General features: G+C 44.2%; 2 protein-coding genes across 2 annotated transcripts in view; one reads left to right on the top strand and one right to left on the bottom strand.

The window, feature by feature from the left end:
- The first annotated feature begins 1,836 nt into the window (after positions 1-1,836).
- LOC134446032 (heterogeneous nuclear ribonucleoprotein L-like) lies at positions 1,837-15,834 on the top strand. The gene is made up of 13 exons (XM_063195260.1): positions 1,837-2,286; positions 3,773-3,891; positions 5,597-5,834; positions 6,150-6,235; positions 7,012-7,108; positions 8,493-8,565; positions 9,302-9,376; positions 10,265-10,473; positions 11,117-11,238; positions 12,420-12,621; positions 12,887-12,944; positions 13,602-13,700; positions 15,266-15,834. Exons 1-13 carry the CDS (start codon positions 2,089-2,091, stop codon positions 15,319-15,321), a joined length of 1,632 nt encoding a protein of 543 aa, XP_063051330.1. The 5' UTR covers positions 1,837-2,088; the 3' UTR covers positions 15,322-15,834.
- A 3,374-nt stretch (positions 15,835-19,208) lies between these two features.
- Positions 19,209-20,584, bottom strand: part of LOC134445389 (lysyl oxidase homolog 4-like) — a 34,501-nt gene continuing 33,125 nt past the window's right edge. The window contains exons 14-15 of the mRNA XM_063194476.1: positions 20,088-20,199; positions 19,209-19,822 (exon numbers count right to left, since the gene is read on the bottom strand). Of these exons, the coding sequence (XP_063050546.1) occupies positions 19,752-19,822; positions 20,088-20,199 (183 nt within the window). The 3' untranslated portion in view covers positions 19,209-19,751. The remainder of the gene's footprint in view (positions 19,823-20,087; positions 20,200-20,584) is intronic.

The raw sequence follows: 20,584 nt of genomic DNA on the forward strand, positions 1-20,584 counted from the left end.
CTGTTAGCCTGTGGTGTTAGCTGTTAGCCTGTGGTGTTAGCTGTTAGCCTGTGGTGTTAGCTGTTAGCCTGTGGTGTTAGCTGTTAGCCTGTGGTGTTAGCTGTTAGCCTGTGGTGTTAGCTGTTAGCCTGTGGTGTAATGTAATGATCGTGACATGTGGATTTTAGCCTGTGGTGTTAGCTGTTAGCCTGTGGTGTAATGTAATGATCGTGACGTGGAGTTTTGGACGCATCGTTGTCCGCCTGTCGGACTTGTTCATTGGTTTATTCATTTTTGGGCCTTTATTTTTCAGACAGGACAGTGTGAGAGCAGACAGGAAGTGAGTTGGGAGAGGGAGACGTGGAGGGTTCAACAGGAAGTGAGTTGGGAGAGGGAGACGTGGAGGGTTCGGCAAATGACCCAGGCCGGACTCGAACCCGAGTCAGCGGTATAGCAGACCCTAGCCTGATTATCATCGACTTTCAAATCTCTTCGAGACTTGGTCTGACCAAGAGCATAACAATTAACATTTCCTAAACGGCATTTCCTAAATGGCCTCCCTTGGTTTGCTAATGATTGTTTGCTTCCCAAAAAAGTCGGAGCAGTTCCCGTATTTGCAGGAACTCAGAAAGTACTTGCATTGCTCTTGACCTGATTGGTAGCAATGCTGAAGCTGTCACTAGGAGGGCACAGCCTGGCTAGTCCCCAGCCGATGGAGCCACTTACAGCATGTTGTGGGGGAGGAGGAGGAGGAAGAGGAAGAGGAGGAGGAAGAGGAGGAGGAGGAAGAGGAAGAGGAGGAGGGAGGAGGAGGAGAGAGGGAGAGGAGAAGGAGTAGGAGGAGAGAGGAGGAGGAAGAGAGGAGGAGGAGGAGGAGGAGGAGGAGGAGGAGGAGGAGGAGGAAGAGGAGGAGGAGGAGGAGGAGGAGGAGGAGGAGGAGAGGAGGAGGAGGAGGAGGAGGAAGAGGAGGAGGAGGAGAGGAGGAGGAGGAGGAGGAAGAGGAGGAAGAGGAGGAGGAGCAGGAGGAGGAGGAGCAGGAGCAGGAGGAGGAGGAGGAGGAGGAGGAGGAGGAAGAGGAGGAAGAGGAGGAGGAGGAGGAGGAGGAGGAGGAAGAGGAGGAGGAGGGGGAGGAGGAGGAGGAAGAGGAGGAGGAGGAAGTAGAGGAGGAGGAGGAGGAGGAGGAGGAGGAGGAGAAGGAGGGGGAGGAGGAAGAGGAGGAGAGGAGGAGAAGGGAGGAGGAGGAGAAGGAGGAGGAGGAGGAGGAGGATGGCCTGAGGAGGAGGAGGAGGAGGATGGCCTGAGGGGGAAGAGGAGGAGGAGGAGAAGGAGGAGGAGGAGGATGGCCTGAGTCTCCAGGAACGTCCTGTACTGTAAACGCCATAAATAATGAACTGCTCCAGACACACACAGACAGACAGACAGATGTTCCAAACATCAGGGACAGGAAGACGCGCACTCTAAATAATAAAAAGGCTCGAACTCACAGCCAAGCAAACCAGCCGTAGACACCCACCCCACCGCCTAGTTCTAGCTTACTTTGAATGCGCACCAAATTTCTTCACAGGAGTAATACATTTATCAGTCTCTGATAATAATAATAATAATAATAATAATAATAATAATAATAATAATAATAATAATAATAATAATAATAATAACAACTGTATAATTAACATTAAATGGGCTAGTAGTAATAATGAGATGAAACGAAAATAAAAAATAAACATACAAATAAAAAATAAATAAATGATTCTGCGCATTAATTAAGTTCTTAAACGGCATAAATGGATTGTCGTCACTGCCCAGGCCCCCTCTGAGCCAATCCGCAGCCTAATTTCCACGAGCCTGTTTGGGGGATGACATCCTGTGACGCAGACTTTAGCTGTCAACGCCGCAACAATGTGAGAAAACACAGGCAGTCTCTCTAGCGCAAAGTGGTGTAGTAGCCTCGTTTACCGCACTGCTGGCCCTCACCTCTGGCTGTTTGAATGAGCTCGATTCCCCCACAGCTTCAGACATAAGCTCGACGAAAGCACATACAACGTAGGCTAAGCTACCGCTGTGACGGCATTGTGATTCTTCACGCTATCGTGTGTAGGCTACACAGACATGTCTTTTGTCCAAGAATATGCCGGCGGAGAGTATGAGAGGGCCCCCAAGCGTCTGAAAACGGTGGAGGTGGAGGAAGGAGAGGAATTAGAGGAAGGCGAGGATGTGGACTCCGGGGGACTCTATGCAGACGAAGACGAGGAAGAAAGTGGACAGGGCGCTCGGTGGAACGCGTCTCAGTACAGCACAGGAAGAAAGGTAGTTTCTAGTTCTACCGCCTGTGACCTTATATCCATGCGTGCGCAACGCTGCATGAGCGAACCACTTCAGGCGTGCAAAGATAACACGAAGAAGATCCGGCATCACAATGATAACAGCTATGCACAAATGTAGACTATCAGATCTCAAGCTGTGACTGCAAATGTTACATCTGATGCATGATGCAGCTCATGAGTCAGTGCGCAACGCACCCAACACGAAGCAAATCAGCACGAAGCCGATGCCAAATTTGGCAACAGAAAAAACATCTAGCCTTCGCGGATGTTTGCTGTTTGCTAGCTAGCTGGTTCAGTAACTGGGCGAACTGCCGCAATTACACAAACCTGCACTGCAGTTTTTGAGAAGCCCTATTCGGACGGGACTAGTTTTATGCGTGGACATTGCGTAGCCTTACATTAGTTAATTTCAGAACGTGGGTAATGGAAATGGCCGATTCGGACAGGAAGAAAGTGGGCGTGGTATCTTTACGCACAGTCTTGTGTCGTCATGCGTGCCATTTAACACAATATATTTTTTGGGTTTTAAGCATATTGGTACGAATTTACGCATTCCCTTCATCGTAGCATAGTAGGCTATATTATACCGTTATATATATATTAGCATAGCCTAGGCTATATTATACCGTCAACAGGCAATTACACAATGACATTTGTAATAATGTAGTTGCAGTGAGAACATCCACAACGACCAGTGAAAATGTTACTGGGCAGCAAAGCCTGACAGATGCGCGCCCCGTCTATGTTGGGAGTACCCGTTATAGCCCTAGGCCTAAAATATCATTAGGCCTATAATAGACATTTTCAGGCCACCCAGGGTCACCTTACAAAATAAACAAATAACAAATGCACAATGGAAACGCAGACTGTAAACAGGGCAACAATAGAAAATAGAAGTTAAAATAATTCGGTTTCAAAATGATTTGCTTGTAGCCTATGTGATGTGTATATTATAACTTGGGAAATACTTTTGAAACAGTTCAAGGGTATATCAGATTGAAGGGAGTTGTGTTAACTAATGGGCAGCATATAAGGCAAAGCAGGGCAGTCATGGGTAAGCGGTTCGACTCCCGGACCGCCAGGTTGGTGGGGGGAGTAATTCACTAGTGCTCTCCCCCATCCTCCTCCATGACTGAGGTACCCTGAGCATGGTACTGTCCCGCCACTCTGCGCCATTGAGGGCTGCCCCCCCCCCCCACACACACCTGCACGGTTGAGGCATAAATGCAATTTCGTTGTGTGCAGTGTGCAGTGAACACTTGTGTGCAGTGAACACTTGTGTGCTGTGTCGTAATGACAATGGGAGTTCCCCGGTGGGCTCTCGCTTTTTCACTTTACATCATGTCATATGAAGAGGCAGTTCTGTCTGCTCCCCAAAAATGAATAAAGCAGAAGAAGAACAAGCAGATTAGATGAAGTGAGTGAGTTGTTAGGGCATCATTACATTACATGCGTTCCTCTCGTTGCAGGACAATGGGGACGGCGTCCACCGCATCGCCCCGTCTCCCGTGGTGCACGTGCGCGGTCTCTGTGAGTCCGTGGTGGAGGCCGATCTCATGGAGGCCCTGGAGAAGTTTGGAAACATCTGGTGAGATACTATACTACTACTACTCCTACTCCTATACACCTATACTATACTATAGATATAACATCTGGTGAGATCCTATAACTACTATACTATACTATAGATATAACATCTGGTGAGATCCTATAACTACTATACTACTACTACTACTACTCCTATACATCTGGTAAGATCATATAACTACTATACTACTACTACTACTACTACTACTCCTATACATCTGGTGAGATCCTATAACTACTATACTACTACTACTACTACTCCTATACATCTGGTAAGATCATATAACTACTATACTACTACTACTACTACTACTCCTATACATCTGGTGAGATCACATAACTACTATACTACTACTACTACTACTACTCCTATACATCTGGTGAGATATTTAACTACTACAGTATACTATACTATAGATATAACATCTGGTGAGATATTTCACTACTATACTACTACTACTACTACTACTACTCCTATAACATCTGGTGAGATCCTATAACTACTATACTACTACTACTACTACTACTACTATACATCTGGTGAGATCACATAACTACTTTACTATACTGTAGATATAACATCTGGTGAGATCACATAACTACTTTACTATACTGTAGATATAACATCTATCTCATAGAGAAGTTTGGAAACATCTGGTAAGATATAACTGCTATGCTGCTCATAAGAACATTCATGCCCTGACATAATGCACACTTTGTTTGCAATTCCCAAGTTTCTCTCATCACAATTTTTTTTTTGTAAAATCACGCCTTCGTGAAGCATTGACTTGAGGGATGCAAGGTTCTATTAGAAGTCCAGCAACTTATTGACAATTTACACACAAAACAAATCACAAGAAAACACTGTAATCACCACTGTAATGATGGTCCATTCAGACCAATTTGTGTAAAGTTGTATGCATAACTCACCAGGTTATATAAACTTAGCCTATTAGGTTATTATTTCACAAACAGTTGTTTGACAATAAACATTCAAACAATAAGTGATAGAAAAGGTTTTGTGTTATCATTCATATTCTCATAAATGACTACAAACCTCATCATTCTACTGGTGTGTGTAAACCTCTGAGCAGCACTATACATACTGTGTAATTATTACAGCTTTGTCACTGTCGAGCTATTCTCCAATGGCAATGTCCATGTCACAAGAGGAAGATGCCGGTCTAGTGTATCATATTTCATGGACATTCAGATCAGCAAGGAGAAGGCGAAGAGAGAGAGAGACAGAAGAAGACACTGAATTGCTATTTTAAACAAATATTGTTTAATTTCCCCACATACAGGCATTTTCGCCATGGTTCCACAAGCTAGAGTATAGTAAAAAAGCCGCACTCCCGGATCAATTTCTTGCAGTTTTAATACTGGGTTAGCATGGCAGACAGACAGACGTTTCGGCCTAAGCCTTCTTCAGCGTCTTTGACAACAAGCTAGAGAACAGTCTCACAGAGATGCGTCCAGGGCCCTAACGGCTTCTGTGCTATTGTTTGTCTGTTAGTAAGCTAACGGTATATGCTATTGTTACTGTGTTAGTAAAGTGTTAGTAAGCTGATGATTTTTGTGCTATCGTTCCTCTGTTTGCCAGCTATGTAAAGTGTTAGTTAGCTAAAGGTGTCTGTGCTATTGAAATGTGTAATAATGTGTTTACCAGCTAAGGGTGTCTGTGCTCTTGTTTCTCTGTTTGGCAGCTATGTGATGATGATGCCGTTTAAGCGCCAGGCGCTGGTGGAGTTCGAGAGCATGGACGGCGCTAGTTGCTGCGTGAGCTACGGCGCTAAAGAGGCCGTGACCATCGCCGGCCATCAGGCCTTCTTCAACTACTCCACCAGCAAGAGGATCACCAGACCGACCAACGCAGACGACCCCAACAGCGGAAACAAAGTCCTGCTGCTCTCCATCCAGAACCCACTCTACCCCATCACCACAGTAAGAACATTAGTTATATTGGGCCTCTTCTCTTTTCATTTTAACAAACTTACCCACTTGAATTGTTCTCAATTGAAAAGTCCATTGAATTGATATTATGAGGATGTGACAAATATATTAGAGTTCCCCATAGACCTGAAATTGTGGATTGCAGGATTGTTTAGAATAAAAAGTCAGATGTGAGATGCCAGGCATATGGGTTAATCAACATACTTTTTTAACACATTAAACATACATATTCTGTATATCATGAACTGCATGTAAACACCCTCATTGTAATTGACTAAATGCCATTTCCTCTCTCTCTTCCTCTAGGATGTCTTGTATACAGTCTGTAATCCCATCGGTAGTGTGCAGCGGATCGTGATCTTCAAACGTAACGGGATCCAGGCCATGGTGGAATATCCTTCTCATTACTAAACTGAACTCGTTTGGGAAATCGGGTTCATTTGTTTGGCGTGTGGGGGTGTGTTGCATACCTTTATTTTGATAGGACAGTTTGAGAGATGACAGGAAGTGAGTGGGAGAGAGAGACGGGGGAGGGGGGATCGGGAAATGATCTCGGGCCGGAATCGAACCCGGGTCCTCTGCATGATCAGCTGACTCTGCACTGATTGGATGAAGTTTGTTGCTGCTTCTTTCCATGTTTTTCTGTAACAACGCAGTCTGTCTACCTACTGCAGTCTATTTACCTTCTGCATTAGGCACAATGGAGTAACTGGTATAATAACAGCTATGTAATATCACATGCTAGTGTTGTACTTACAGCATGAATTAACTTTTACTTTGGACACCTCTGTTAGTGATACATTTTAGTCTATTCTATGCATTGTCTATACAAGTAAATCCATTCAACAGTTACTTTTTCCAATATCAAATTGCTTATTTGTTGCATGCATTAATTTCAGGGAACAATAACTCTATACACTGATTTTATACTAGAACTGAAATTGAAAAGGAATAAGCTTAACTGTCAGAAAGAAGCATTGTGGGAGGAAAGTGTGGTGACCCCAAACTTTTGACGGTAGTGTACTTCTACTTTGGACTCCTCTGAAGCACAGTGTGCTGACCAGCCCCCTTTCCAACATGGCAATACAGTAGTGCACTGTAAATTGCCAGTAAGTGTGTCGGTCCTCTGTTCGCTTGTGGTCCTTGACCTTTGACCTTCTCCTCTCACGTTCGAGACGGTTCAGAACGCCCAGAAAGCCAAAGCAGCGCTGAACGGAGCCGACATCTACGCAGGCTGCTGCACCCTGAAAATCGAATACGCACGGGTAAATAGCTCACACTCACTCATCCATATACACACACACATACATACGCACGGGTACATACGCAGCTCACACTCACTCATCCATATACACACACACACACAGAGGCATTCTCAGACCCCCACACACACACAGGGGCAGTTTCAGTCCTGCGCATGCACACACACACACACACACACACACACACACACACACACACACACACACACACACACACACACACACACACACACACACACACACACACACGCAGGGGCAGTCTCAGACCTACACACACCCAGCGGCAGTCTCAGACACACACACACACACACACACACACACACACACACACACACACACACACACACACACACACACACACACACCAAGGCTTGACATTAACTTTTTCACCCTCCGGCCGCTGTGGCTGTGGTTTTCCCGAGTCGCTAGCCATTCAGGTATTCCACCAGCCATCTTAATCATGATAGTGTACACCTAACATCTAGCTTTCTACATGGAAGTATTTGTATATGAAGCAAATAGAAACTGAGTTACTGAGGTTTTTCTTGAATTTAAATACAAACAATTTATACACAAGAGGCAAACAACAGAATATAGGCTACTACAGTATGATGTGTATCTCATACCATAGAATAAGCTGCCAGCCAAATTGGCTTGTGACACTGGAAGTATTACTAGCCACAGCCGAGTTCTACCAGCATTTGGCCGGTTGGCAGGTGTCAAGCCCTGATATACACACCAGGGATGGAAATAAGCACCAGTCCACCTGCCAATGACGGGTACATTTCAGTGGTGACTGGTACATTTTTCAATCCACCAGTCATTTTGACAGGTGAAAACTTTCCCCTCCACTCGAGCTATGAATAGCCTGAATGTCCAAGCGATTCTTTTGTCCAATGGGATTTGCCATTCTTCACCATAAAATTGATTAGAATGCAGGAAATTGTATCTAAAAATTGCCCCCCACACCCCCAACCACGTAAGAAGTCCTCCTTTCTGGTGTTAAGGACATGGTCAACCTAACGCAAACATATACATATATAATCATAATAATAATAATTCCAATAATAACGTTTTAATAATAATAATGAAATGATTTCGACTACTGGTGTTATTATTATATGAGTTGACTGGTGAAAACGGCGAGTGACTGATAGATTTTGAAATCTACCTGCCACAGTGACTGGTGGGGAAAAAATCAAGTTCCACCCCTGACACAAACACACAGACACACACACACACGCACACACACACACTCACACACAGACACACACGCACACAGACACACAGGCAGGCAGGGGCAGTCTCTCTCTGACCCGCATACACTCTAACCCGCACGCATGGCCTCTCTGCTCTCTCTCCTCTCTCCTCTCACCCCTCACTGCAGCCCTCACGCCTCAATGTCATCAGAAATGATAATGACAGCTGGGACTACACTAAGCCATTCCTCATCCGGAAAGGTGAGGAACTCAACTCACAATCTCTCACAACGACTGGTGATGTGCACTGCCTGCCCATTCACATTCAAAAAGCTGCATTTATTTTTCAAACATGTTGACTTGCCATATTAAAAAATTGTATTTTGATTGAAGGAGTGTGTGTGTGTGTGTGTGTGTGTGTGTGTGTGTGTCTGTCTGTCTGCCTGTCTGCCTGTCTGTCTGTGAGTGTGTGTGTGAGTGAGTGAGTGAGTGGTGTTTGTGTGATGTCCAAAGACAACGATGACGGCGGCTTGCATGGAGGAGTCCGAAAACATTGATGCTGTAATCTCACCTGTAGTGTAGTGTAGTCTTGTCTAGTCTAGTGGTGACCCTCACTGATGCTGTAATCTCACCTGTAGTGTAGTGTAGTCTTGTTACGACCACCCAGCTCAGCATCCTCCTTCATCACCAGTCTACTCTGTCCAGACATTCAGTCTTTGCGTTTCTTTTAGGGTCTGCACACGATTTGCTCTTTAAACAAAATGTCCCATGTGCTTCTGAATTGAGGTTGTGTACAAAAATGCAAGTCGTTTTTGAAAAACGTGTGCATCTCTGTTGCACTCTTGAATATTCTTGATTTGGACATACAGTATATTGAAGTAATAAAATGTACTGCCTATTGTCCCTTGTCCTAAATTTTCCTTCTCCTAAAAGTATAACGCTATGATATCTGAAAAGTAGAGGAAACTTAGTTGTTTTGTTCTCCTTGTGTTTTCAGAGCAAGCCAAAGGCAGACAGCGTCAGGCCATCCTGGGGGATCATCCCGCCTCCTATGGGGACAAGTCGGGTTACGGTTAGTCCTGCTTAACTTTTACTGTAAATAGGGACGCAAATGATCAATTCCAGTTCAATTTTCCGGGGGACCATGTACAATTAAAACATAAATGTTGCCATTTCATGCATCGATTAAGGCTAGTAGCTTGTTGTTACAGTATGCTGGGATAGGACAGGTGCTGGTTTTAGGGTGTGGCTGTGGAAGGGTCGTTTATTTAGAGTTTGACTGAACAACTCATGTTTTTACATCTGTGAAGTTTCTAAAGCCACTTATTAGTTATATATTGTTTATACATCTGTGAAAAGGACAAGTGCACTATTTTAACATTTAGCCAGTGTTTGAATTGTCTGCAATAAAGATGAGTGGTACTCAACATTTTTTTAAAATTTTGGACTGCTGTCTCCATAATTTGGTTCATTCATATTTTTTTCCTCAACCGGCTGGCCGTCTATGGGCATGTCCATATCTGCTCTTAAATCCACCCTACACATTTGGTTTCAAGTATGTGCCACTCACCAAGTGTTAGGTGGTGTTCACTGGTATATCACAGCAAGTTTTGTAGCTTCTGGCTTTTGTCCTGTTTTATATTAGCATTATGTAATTCACACAATGTAGTATTTTGCATTCACAAAATATGACCAGATTTTGCTTCCAAACTTGTGACGTAATGCAGTGAACATCCCTATCCACTTACTGAGAAGGGGAGCATTGGCAGGCTTATGATAAGGTCAAGGGGGCGCTTGTTCAAAACAAGTTGAGAACCACTGCCATAGACAGACATACAGTACATGTAAACTTGTAATTTCTGTAAAACTCTTGCAAACATCTGCTTCCCTCTGCTCCCATATATCTAACAAACTTGTCATTTCTGTAAAACGTCTGCTTCCCTCTGCTCCGCGTTTCCAGGATCCCTGCTGCCTCTGCCGTCTAACCAGCGGTTGAGGAGGAACCCCCACGAGCCCCCGGAGGTGGTGTCCTACCCTCCTCTTCTGCAGAGCTCCTCCTACATGGGACACGCCTCCAGCTCCGTCGCCATGGTGAGCGGTCTCCACAGCGACAGGATGAACTGCAACCGCCTCTTCAACCTCCTGTGTCTCTATGGCAACATCGAGAAGGTGAGTAGCGGCTTCCTGGTGGACTGACAACTCAAAGAGGTGTCAAAAGTAAAATGTAAAAGTAACTCCATGCTGTAAGTACAACATGTTACAACAACGTTGCATAGCTGTTACAATACTTCAGGCTTCTTCAGAAGTTCACAAATGAACTATAACTTCATCCAGATTTAGCACTGTTGTGAATTACTAAACTCTTATGTAGTCCGCTCTGATACACATTTGTTTTTGCAGATATTGGCGCCCGATCAACATTGCCTAATATTACAATACCTAAAGGGCCGTACACACACGTCGCTGCTAGTTACTCCATGAACTCAATAGAATGCCAATATGTTCCAGCGAGACTCGCAGGCGAGTAGGCGAGTACTGTACAAGCGATGCGATGTGGGGACGGATCCCGAGTTGAAAATATTTCAACTTTGAGCGAAGCGAGTAAGCGAGTAACCAATTGGAATGCAGAGCTCGGTACTTCTCGCCTGTTCATTGGCAGTTAAAGCAGCGGGAACTTTCAGCTAGCGTTCCATGAAAGAGAGGCGAGTAGGCGAGCAAGGGAGAAGCTAGCAATGTGTGTGTACGCCGCTTTACTTATAGGCTTTTGCCTTTCTCTTGTAATCTTGCTCCTCTGATGCCGTTTGGTTCTCAGGTGAAGTTCATGAAGAGCGTTCCCGGCACGGCGCTGGTGGAGATGGGTGACGAGTACGCTGTGGACCGCGCCATCACACACCTCAACAACATCAAGATCTTCAGCAAGAGACTCAACGTCTGGTGAGAGAGGCACTGCTGATGAAACGCTTCACTATGAGGCACTGCTGATGAAACGCTTCACTATGAGGCACTGCTGACGACACGCTTCACTATGAGGCACTGCTGACGACACGCTTCACTATGAGGCACTGCTGACGACACGCTTCACTATACATGGATATATTACCATGCTAACATGTAGTTAGTTAGCGACATTACTACCTACAGATACATGGATATATTACCACGCTAACATGTAGTTAGCTAGCGACATTACTACCTACAGATACATGGATATTACCATGCTAACATGTAGTTAGTTAGCCATATTACTACCAACAGATACATGGATATTACCATGCTAACATGTAGTTAGTTAGCGACATTACTACCTACAGATACATGGATATTACCATGCTAACATGTAGTTAGTTAGCGACATTACTACCTACAGATACATGGATATTACCATGCTAACATGTAGTTAGTTAGCTATATTACTACCAACAGATACAATACGAGGTACATCAAATAATTCCTTGTTGTGTACAAAAATGAATTTATGAAGATAAAGCAGAAGAGAACTCCAAGTTATTGTAAAAAAAATACATTTAAATGTAAATAGAAAAAGTTACTTCCAAGCCCTGATGCTGAAGGTACTGTTATGGTAGTGTTTCTCAACGGGGGCGGTACAGCCCACCAGGGGGTGATGGGGAGCCCTACGGGGGTGTTGAGAAGGACACAGCTGAGAGGGGGTGGAGCTTAGTTGCCATTAGGGGGCATTAGTCTGTTAAATGTTTGAATACTAAGGGGGGCATTGTTAGGCTTATGATGAGGTCAAGGGGGCGTTGGGAGGCTTGTGATGAAGCCAAGGGGGTGTTTGTTCAAAAAAGATTGAGAACCACTATGCTACGGTAAATAATGTGTTTTGCGTTTGCATTGTGTGTTCGGGTAAATAATGTGTTTTGCGTTTGCAGTGTGTGTTCGGGTAAATAATGTGTTTTGCGTTTGCAGTGTGTGTTCGGTTAACTAATGTGTTTTGCGTTTGCAGTGTGTGTTCGGCTAAATAATGTGTTTTGTGTTGTGCAGTGTCTCCAAGCAGCAGGCGGTCATCCCCAGCCAGGTCATCATCAAACGCCCCCCTAGAGCTCCCCAATGCCCCCTACGGTAACTAATGTGTTTTGTGTTGTTGTGTTGTGCAGCGTGTCCAAGCAGCAGGCGGTGATCCCCAGCCAGGTGTTCGAGCTGCCCGACGGCTCCAGCAGCTATAAGGACTTCTCCATGACGCGAAACAACCGCTTCACCAGCGCGGGACAGGCCTCCAAGAACATCATCCAGCCGCCATCTTGTGTACTGCACTTCTACAACGTGCCCATCCCCATGACCGAGGACGAGCTGCAGAGGGTACGGCTCAAGATCGATAATTTGCATCCCTACTCCTAATATTTTGAGTGTGCAGACAAGTGGCTCAAGTAGATTCCCTCCTAATATTTCAGAAAAATGAATCGTAGTTGTAAAGTGAGCAGTATGGTCGTTTAGCCTGAATCAAGAATCGTGCTGGGAATTCAGTATGGCAATGACATTTTTTGTGGCAAGGCAGAGTTTCAGGATCAGAGACAGTTGTATAAATATTAAAAATGCTTATGAAATGTATTTGTTCTCCTTTTAGATGTGCTCAGAACACGAGGTTCCAGGATTCATCAAGTTCAAAGCCTTCGATACAAAACGTAAGCGCTTCTGTTTTTTTTCATCTATGAGTGCTTAAAAAACAAAACATCGTAATGTACTAAGAATCAGACCCGGCTGCAGAACCAAGTCGTTGGACGGGCATTTGATGGAGTATGGGGGGGCACCTTGGCGGGGGGTATGGGGGTCCTCCCCCAGAAAATGTTGTATTTCTTAGATGCAATTTCCTGCATTTTAACCAAATTGTGGGCTCAGTTTCAGCTCTACGGAACAGTACTTTTGTTTCCAAATATGGGACAATCCCATTATTTCAAAGGATCACTGTTCACTTATTATTTCACATTTAGGTCTACTGACAATGTCTAAATAGTGTAGCCTATTAATTTATTTGTTTATTAGGGCTATGGTGGTTAAGCAAAGGTGGAATTTTATCTTATACTTTATATTTACTGTATTCAGAAAAAAATACTCATTTGTTGCATATTAATGACCATATCAGCATGTTTAGGTGAATAAGCCCTGGGGGGGCACAGCAACTTGGCTGGGGGGGCAATGCCCTCCAATGCCCCTCCGTGGCGCCTGCCCTGCTAAGAGTCTTACTGTACTGTAATCCTGATCTTCAGACTTTTAATAGCTCTCACTCATTTCTGTCCATTTGTCTTTGTTAATAGTTTTACTGTCCTTTCTTCCCTCTGCAGCCAACTCTAAAACGGTCGCTGGTCTTCTGGAGTTTGAGAGCAAGACGGATGCTGTGGAGGTCTTAACAGTGCTGAACCACTACCAGATACGCATACCAAGTGAGTGGACCAGTGCTGTCTGGTTGCATTCCAATATGTGACCTTCCGTCCTCCACTTGTGCTTGTGACCTCGCGTTTTGCTGATGCCCCGCCTCCGTGGAGGAAACAATTAAATTTCCCCGCTGTCAGCCTGGCCACAACAATTTTTGGGGGACTGATCTTCAGTCACCATCCCAATTGCAAATGAGGAAATAACATTTGAATTGTGCTTTTGAAAGATATTGAATTAATTTTCTGTCGTCAGTGACGTCATCATGAGGTCACAAGCAGGCAAGTGAGCAAGGACGGAAGTCAGCATATTGGAATACACCCTCATACCTTTTATATCCATGACCTGCTATGATATAGTGAGCATTTTTTTTTCTTTGATGTGTTCAAAACATGAAGCTCAAACCTTTCAAGTTAAGTGCCTTGCATGATAATGCCTGTTCAGGTGTTCAGGTGTTTAGGTGTTGGGTCTCTCCTGTTTAGGTGTTTAGTTGTTTAGTTGTTGGGTCTCTCCTGTTCAGGTGTTTAGATGTTTAGTTGTTGGGTCTCTCCTGTTCAGGTGTTTAGATGTTGGGAGTCTCCAGTGCCCAGGGCTGGATTAATGCACAGGCTAGATATGGCTGCAGCCTAGGGCCCCCACCTGCCAGGGGCCCCCACAGGCTAGATATGGCTGCAGCCTAGGGCCCCCACCTGCCAGGGGCCCCCACAGGCTAGATATGGCTGCAGCCTAGGGCCCCCACCTGTCAGGGGCCCCCACAGGCTAGATATGGCTGCAGCCTAGGGCCCCCACAGGCTAGATATGGCTGCAGCCTAGGGCCCCCACATGCTAGATATGGCTGCAGCCTAGGGCCCCCACAGGCTAGATATGGCTGCAGCCTAGGGCCCCCACAGGCTAGATATGGCTGCAGCCTAGGGCCCCCACAGGCTAGATATGGCTGCAGCCTAGGGGCCCCACAGGCTAGATATGGCTGCAGCCTAGGGCCCCCACAGGCTAGATATGGCTGCAGCCTAGGGCCCCCACAGGCTAGATATGGCTGCAGCCTAGGGCCCCCACAGGCTAGATATGGCTGCAGCCTAGGGCCCCCACAGGCTAGATATGGCTGCAGCCTAGGGCCCCCACAGGCTAGATATGGCTGCAGCCTAGGGGCCCCCCGATTTACCAAAAGTGAAAAACTGAAGAATTGTGAGAAGATGCATTGTTGAAAATGTTATCTATTATTATAGGTGTTTAGGTGTTAGGACTCTCCAGTGCCATTTGAGGTGTCGTTTCCTCTAACTGCCCTCTTGTTTGCTTTTGTTTGCTTGCCCCTGCAGATGATCTAACTGCCCTCTTGTGTGCTTTTGCTTGCCTCTAACTGCCCTCTTGTTTGCTCTTGTTTGCTTGCCCCTGCAGATGATCTAACTGCCCTCTTGTTTGCTCTTGTTTGCTTGCCCCTGCAGATGATCTAACTGCCCTCTTGTGTGCTTTTGCTTGCCCCTGCAGATGATCTAACTGCCCTCTTGTTTGCTCTTGTTTGCTTGCCCCTGCAGATGATCTAACTGCCCTCTTGTTTGCTCTTGTTTGCTTGCCCCTGCAGATGGATCGAACCCCTACACCTTTAAGCTCTGCTTCTCCACGTCCTCACACCTGTAAGAGGAGGAACAGGAAAGGAGTTCACGTCATTGAGTATGTGAGATGCTCAACACAGAAGGAGTGGAGATCTGCCTCAGAATGTCTTTACTCTGCGTAAGCTGTGCTGGGGGGGGCCATATGTATTCACTTTAGTATTTAGTCGAACCACATGTGCAACTATTATGTTTTTTTATTTGTTCTTAATTATTCAAAGTGTATACACATGTGCATGGTCAGTTACAGTATATATTCAGGGGGCGGGTGGGGAGGGGGGGGGGGTCACAGTAAGTTAAAAAGTCAATAGGCTCGTTCGTGACGAAGCAGTGCTGCTTTTGCTAGGCAGCGGGCATGTGCATTTTGCCAGTTTTATGCATTCTGGTTAGAATTCTAACCACAATGCATCAAACTGGTTAAGTGCACATGCTCGCTGCTTATCAAAAGCAGCACTGCTTCGTCACGAACGAGACTATTGCCAAAGTGTTGATTCTGATGCATCTGCAGCAATATTTTAAAGGGTTGACTTCCAAGACTTGATCAGTTCATGCACGTTTTTTTTTACACACACACACACACACACACATATACAGTATATATAGATAGATAGCTACAGTATTATCACAGAATATTTGTAAATCTGTACACTTTTTCAAATGTTATCAGTATCACGCAAACTAAAATCTGACACGCACAAACGTAAGGCGGGGAACAGTATCCCTCTGGCGCCCTCTGTAGAGCATAATGAGCACAGCACACACAACCACTCGCACCTTTCATCCCTTAATTATAATAGATTGAGAAATCACCAACTCATCCTGCTTTGCTAGTGTTCGATTCCACTGTTTAAATACAACAGTACGTACGTACACCAGCTCTGATGTCCGTGGATGTCTGCTACCAATTACGCCAACGTGTGAGGAGATTATCGAAATGGTTTGAGCGATAGGCCTGTCGGAAGCGGTGTGTGGAGGCCGTTAGACTCCTTGGATCAGGTTAATGATGTCAATACCCACTTTCATAAATAAAAAAATCATAGGTCACCATAGCCGTCACACCAACTCACCTCTACATATATCAGTGCTTTGCGATGCGCTTCGAGCTTCCGTAACATCGATCAGAATATGCCGAATATCCAAGTTGAGGACTGAGACGCATGTCAAGCTCCAAGAGGAAGGTGCAGTTTACAAGTGAACTCTTTGGAAGTGAGGACTAAGCCTCAGGTTTGGTTAACGATGGTATGGTTGCACCAAGTTCAATACAAGATAGAAGGCAGTTTTTTATAGGCCTATATATTTGCAACTTATTATATTGACTTGCAACTAAGATGCTTTGGATGCAACGTCTCTGCCTTTTGTCCTACTGGCTTGACAACGTTGAGTAACACTTAGCTTGACGCCGGTGTCATAGGCATGTCATTACAGTCTCATAACAGGGTCATGGCACAGTTATGTACGTGTCATAATCATTATGTCCATGTCATAAACATTTTATGACTGTTTGCCTTAAGTGACATTCAGTTATGGTAAAAACATGGACATAATGTTTATGACTTATCTATGACTGTGTCATGACACTATTATGACACTGTAACGCTTATGACACCGGCGTTAAGTAAAGTGTTTCCCAACTTAGTCCCATGGTGACCTGCAGCTTACAGTGCCAGTGTGCAACATGTGTTCATTACAGTGCCCGTGTGCAGTATGTGTCCATATATGATGACGCCTCTTGCTCATGTTTGTTTTTTGAATCTGTTTACTTTTCACAATCTTCACAAACTTAAATAAACACACAGCACCACCTTGTGGTCAAAGCTATTTCAGTGCCAAGCATGTTGCTGGCTATTGCACTCCCAATAAACTACACAGTCTTTCTAAACCCACCGTCTCACTCATCTTTATATACCGGTATGCACTTTAACTGTAGTCTGTCATACACAGTGTGTCAGGGCAGTCCCAACAGCAACACAGCACTTTTAAAGGAAGGAAAAGGGAACATTGCCCAAGGTCTCACTCGTTTCATATGCACTGATACTGTAGTCTGGCATACAATACACAGTGGCTGTATCTCAAAGGCAAGGATCCTGACCTTGCGAGGATGTGTAACGCCCAGTGATTGGATACTCTTTGGTGAACTCCGGGCGTTTCACAGTCTAGCAAGGCTAGGATCCTTGACATTGAGATACACTGAGTGCGTTCCAGTATGCAACCTTGCGTCCTGCACTTGTGCTTGTGGCCTCGTATCAGGAAGTAATACGATGATGACGTCACTGTGACAACAGCATTATATTTCAATATATATAATATATTTCTCGCAAAAGCTTAATTGTAAAGTAAATTTCTAATTTGCGAACTGGATGGTGAATGAAGAATAGTCCTCCAAAAATTGTTGTTGCTAGGCTGTCAGCGGAGAAACTTTAATTGTGGGGCATCAGCAAAACGTGAGGCCACAAGTGGAGGATGCAAGGTCGCATATTGGAATGCACACAGTGTGTCAGGGCAGTTCGCCGACAGCATTGTTAATGGAAGGAAAAGGGGCCCAAAGTGTGGACATGACCCTGAAGTCTGTCTGGTAATGACACACAGATTTGACAAAAATGACTTGACATTTGTCATAGATACAAGTTTTATTTCAAGTATCACTCAAGAGTGAAGGCGTACAAATGTTTATTATTTAAACTAAGACACAGTCAAGACTCTTAAATTAATATAAAATGAACAAAAATGCAAAAAGACAATAGTGTTCCACTGGACACTGGAGAGCATACAGGGGTCCGTATCTCGAAAGCGTCTTTGCTATCGTCGTTAGCAACGTCCTTCGTAAGAGCGACTCAACTCTCTCTCGACAGCGACGCTCACCACTAAATCCAAGGGAATGGTGTTACGTCTTAAGACGGTCTTAAAGACGGTTAGCAACGACAAGAATCGAGAAGCGGACCCCAGAACAGGGCTGTACATTACACAACAGGCCGAGCACCACATGGCTTTGGAGATAGGAAGGCAGAGGACTGAGGTGTTGTTTCCACGATATTTTTATATGTGGATATTTTTGCATTGGTTTTGACCTTCCGTTTCCATGTAGTAGATATTTAAAATCCAGGTATAAAAAGCAGGAGAGAAAAAAAAAAATCCTATTTAGGGGGCTGAAACACATTTGTTACAATGGAGGATTTATTTTTATCCACATGTTGCGTTTACACCTAAACAGGAGAAAAAAATACCCTGCTAAAAAAATATCCTGCTACGTGGAAACAGCACCTACGAAGCTCAGACAGAGAACTGACATGACTGAAGTGACACGTGTACCTGCATATTGGTCATAAATACAGTATAGGCCTATATCATATGAAGAACTTCGTTAAAAAATGATGTATATCCATTGTGGAACATTTTGGGAAATTGACATTTTTGTACTGGGCATTGCATTGAATTGAATTGCAAAATTAATTTTATATATGTAGGTCTGAAAAGTATGTTCTGAAAATATTTTGAATGGCAAGAATTCACACGTATGATAGGAGGCCTGAACAGTCATTTCCAATAAAAAAAAAACAAAATGCAAAAGTCAAAAAATGGTGCTTACGTCATTTTGGCAACGGAATTCTTCATAAATATAAATATAAATATAAATATATGCATATATTTTATATTTAATACTGTAAAAGTAAACATCTGGTCCTCTTAAAGCATCCCGGTATTGTATGCACCTGCTGCTGGTGGAGGTATTTGGTATCACAGGTAGGCCTACAGCTGTGTTGACATACAGGCAGTGTGGATTATTTTTTTTAAAAAAAAGGTCTTTCTATTAACATTTCCTCCATTTCTGATAAAAGTGGTGAATTGTATCGATAAGTACAAGGACAAAGCATTCATATTGCGTTCACACGCACACACACGCACGGCCACAAACACACACACACACACGCACGCACACACAAACACACTCTTAAAAATAATCTAATACACTTTATAGACTAAGTAGATACAATTACTCAGTGGTGACTTATTTAATTAAATAAAATCATTTTAAGTGGAAGCCCACGATTTAGAAAGAAAAAGATTTAAAATGGAAATGAATGCAGTTGTTCACTGTGACTACTGATGATCCTGAATGTGATAAAGATGAGTAACACCTCTCGGAAACATTTCATGACAAGTTGAATATTTAGGGTCCAGACGGATCTTCTCATGGTAACGTTGCCGTTTCTCCACATATTTCGGTTCAGTGTGTCTTTCTCGTCACCTTCCTGAGACGTCTTGGTGTCTTACAGTAATACTTACCAAGAGAATGGGTATCCTTTATTAGAATAGGTATCCTTTATTAGAATAGGTATCCTTATCCTTTATTTGCACCATTCTGAGCCCGTTTGCTCCTTTTATACAATTATTTTACTCTTCATTATGCTACAACGTATTCGGTCACCTTACAAGGACATGTATAGCTGGTACTGCTGTAGTTTACAGGAAGTTGTTGGTGATCTGCCGTTGATGTTCAAACAGGTCCTCCACCTCCGCACTGTAGGCGTCTCCTGCAACGGGAAACCATGTCAGGCGGAAATATGTCAACAACAAACATGTAGCCTAGGTAACCGACGTTAGGTGGCGAGTTTCGAGCCCATACCGCAAGATCACCTCAGTTAAATAGGAAACCTTCTGTATAAATCTGTAGCCTTGGGGACAATGCATACACTGCAAAGATAGCAAAAAATGGCTGCTGGTGAATTTATTTTCCCTTCCGCTACAAAGGTGTCAAAATAAATTGTGAATCTAATGATTGAAAAAGATGCACCAAACCTGCGTGACAGCTGTACATGAAAACTCTCGCTCCATCGTATCGACAGCGGCATCGCATCACGTTATTCTGGAAGTCTGATTCTGCCATGTCAAGAGATGGATTGACCTCAACCTGTGGAGACAAGAGGCATTGTGTTTCATTTAGTGTGTTTTGGTGTCGTTTGAATCGTAAATCGATAATCTTCTCAATTCATGTAAATCACTCTGTATTATGGTGTTGAGTTTAAATACTTGGGGCATTTGTCTTCATTGGTGGGACAGTGAAGAATGGATGGAGAGAGAGAGAGAGAGAGAGAGAGAGAGAGAGAGAGAGAGAGAGAGAGAGAGAGAGAGAGAGAGAGAGAGAGAGAGAGAGAGAGAGAGAGAGAGAGAGAGAGAGAAGGGGTAGCCTAAAGATGAGAAATTATCCCTCCAATCCCTCCAAAGATAGTTTGGCCATCCGTGGTCTGGTGCATCAGTGCAATACGCTACCAGAGATTCTTTAAGTATAGAGATAT

This window comes from Engraulis encrasicolus, chromosome 1 (assembly GCF_034702125.1).
Source record: "Engraulis encrasicolus isolate BLACKSEA-1 chromosome 1, IST_EnEncr_1.0, whole genome shotgun sequence".
NCBI lineage: Eukaryota > Metazoa > Chordata > Actinopteri > Clupeiformes > Engraulidae > Engraulis > Engraulis encrasicolus.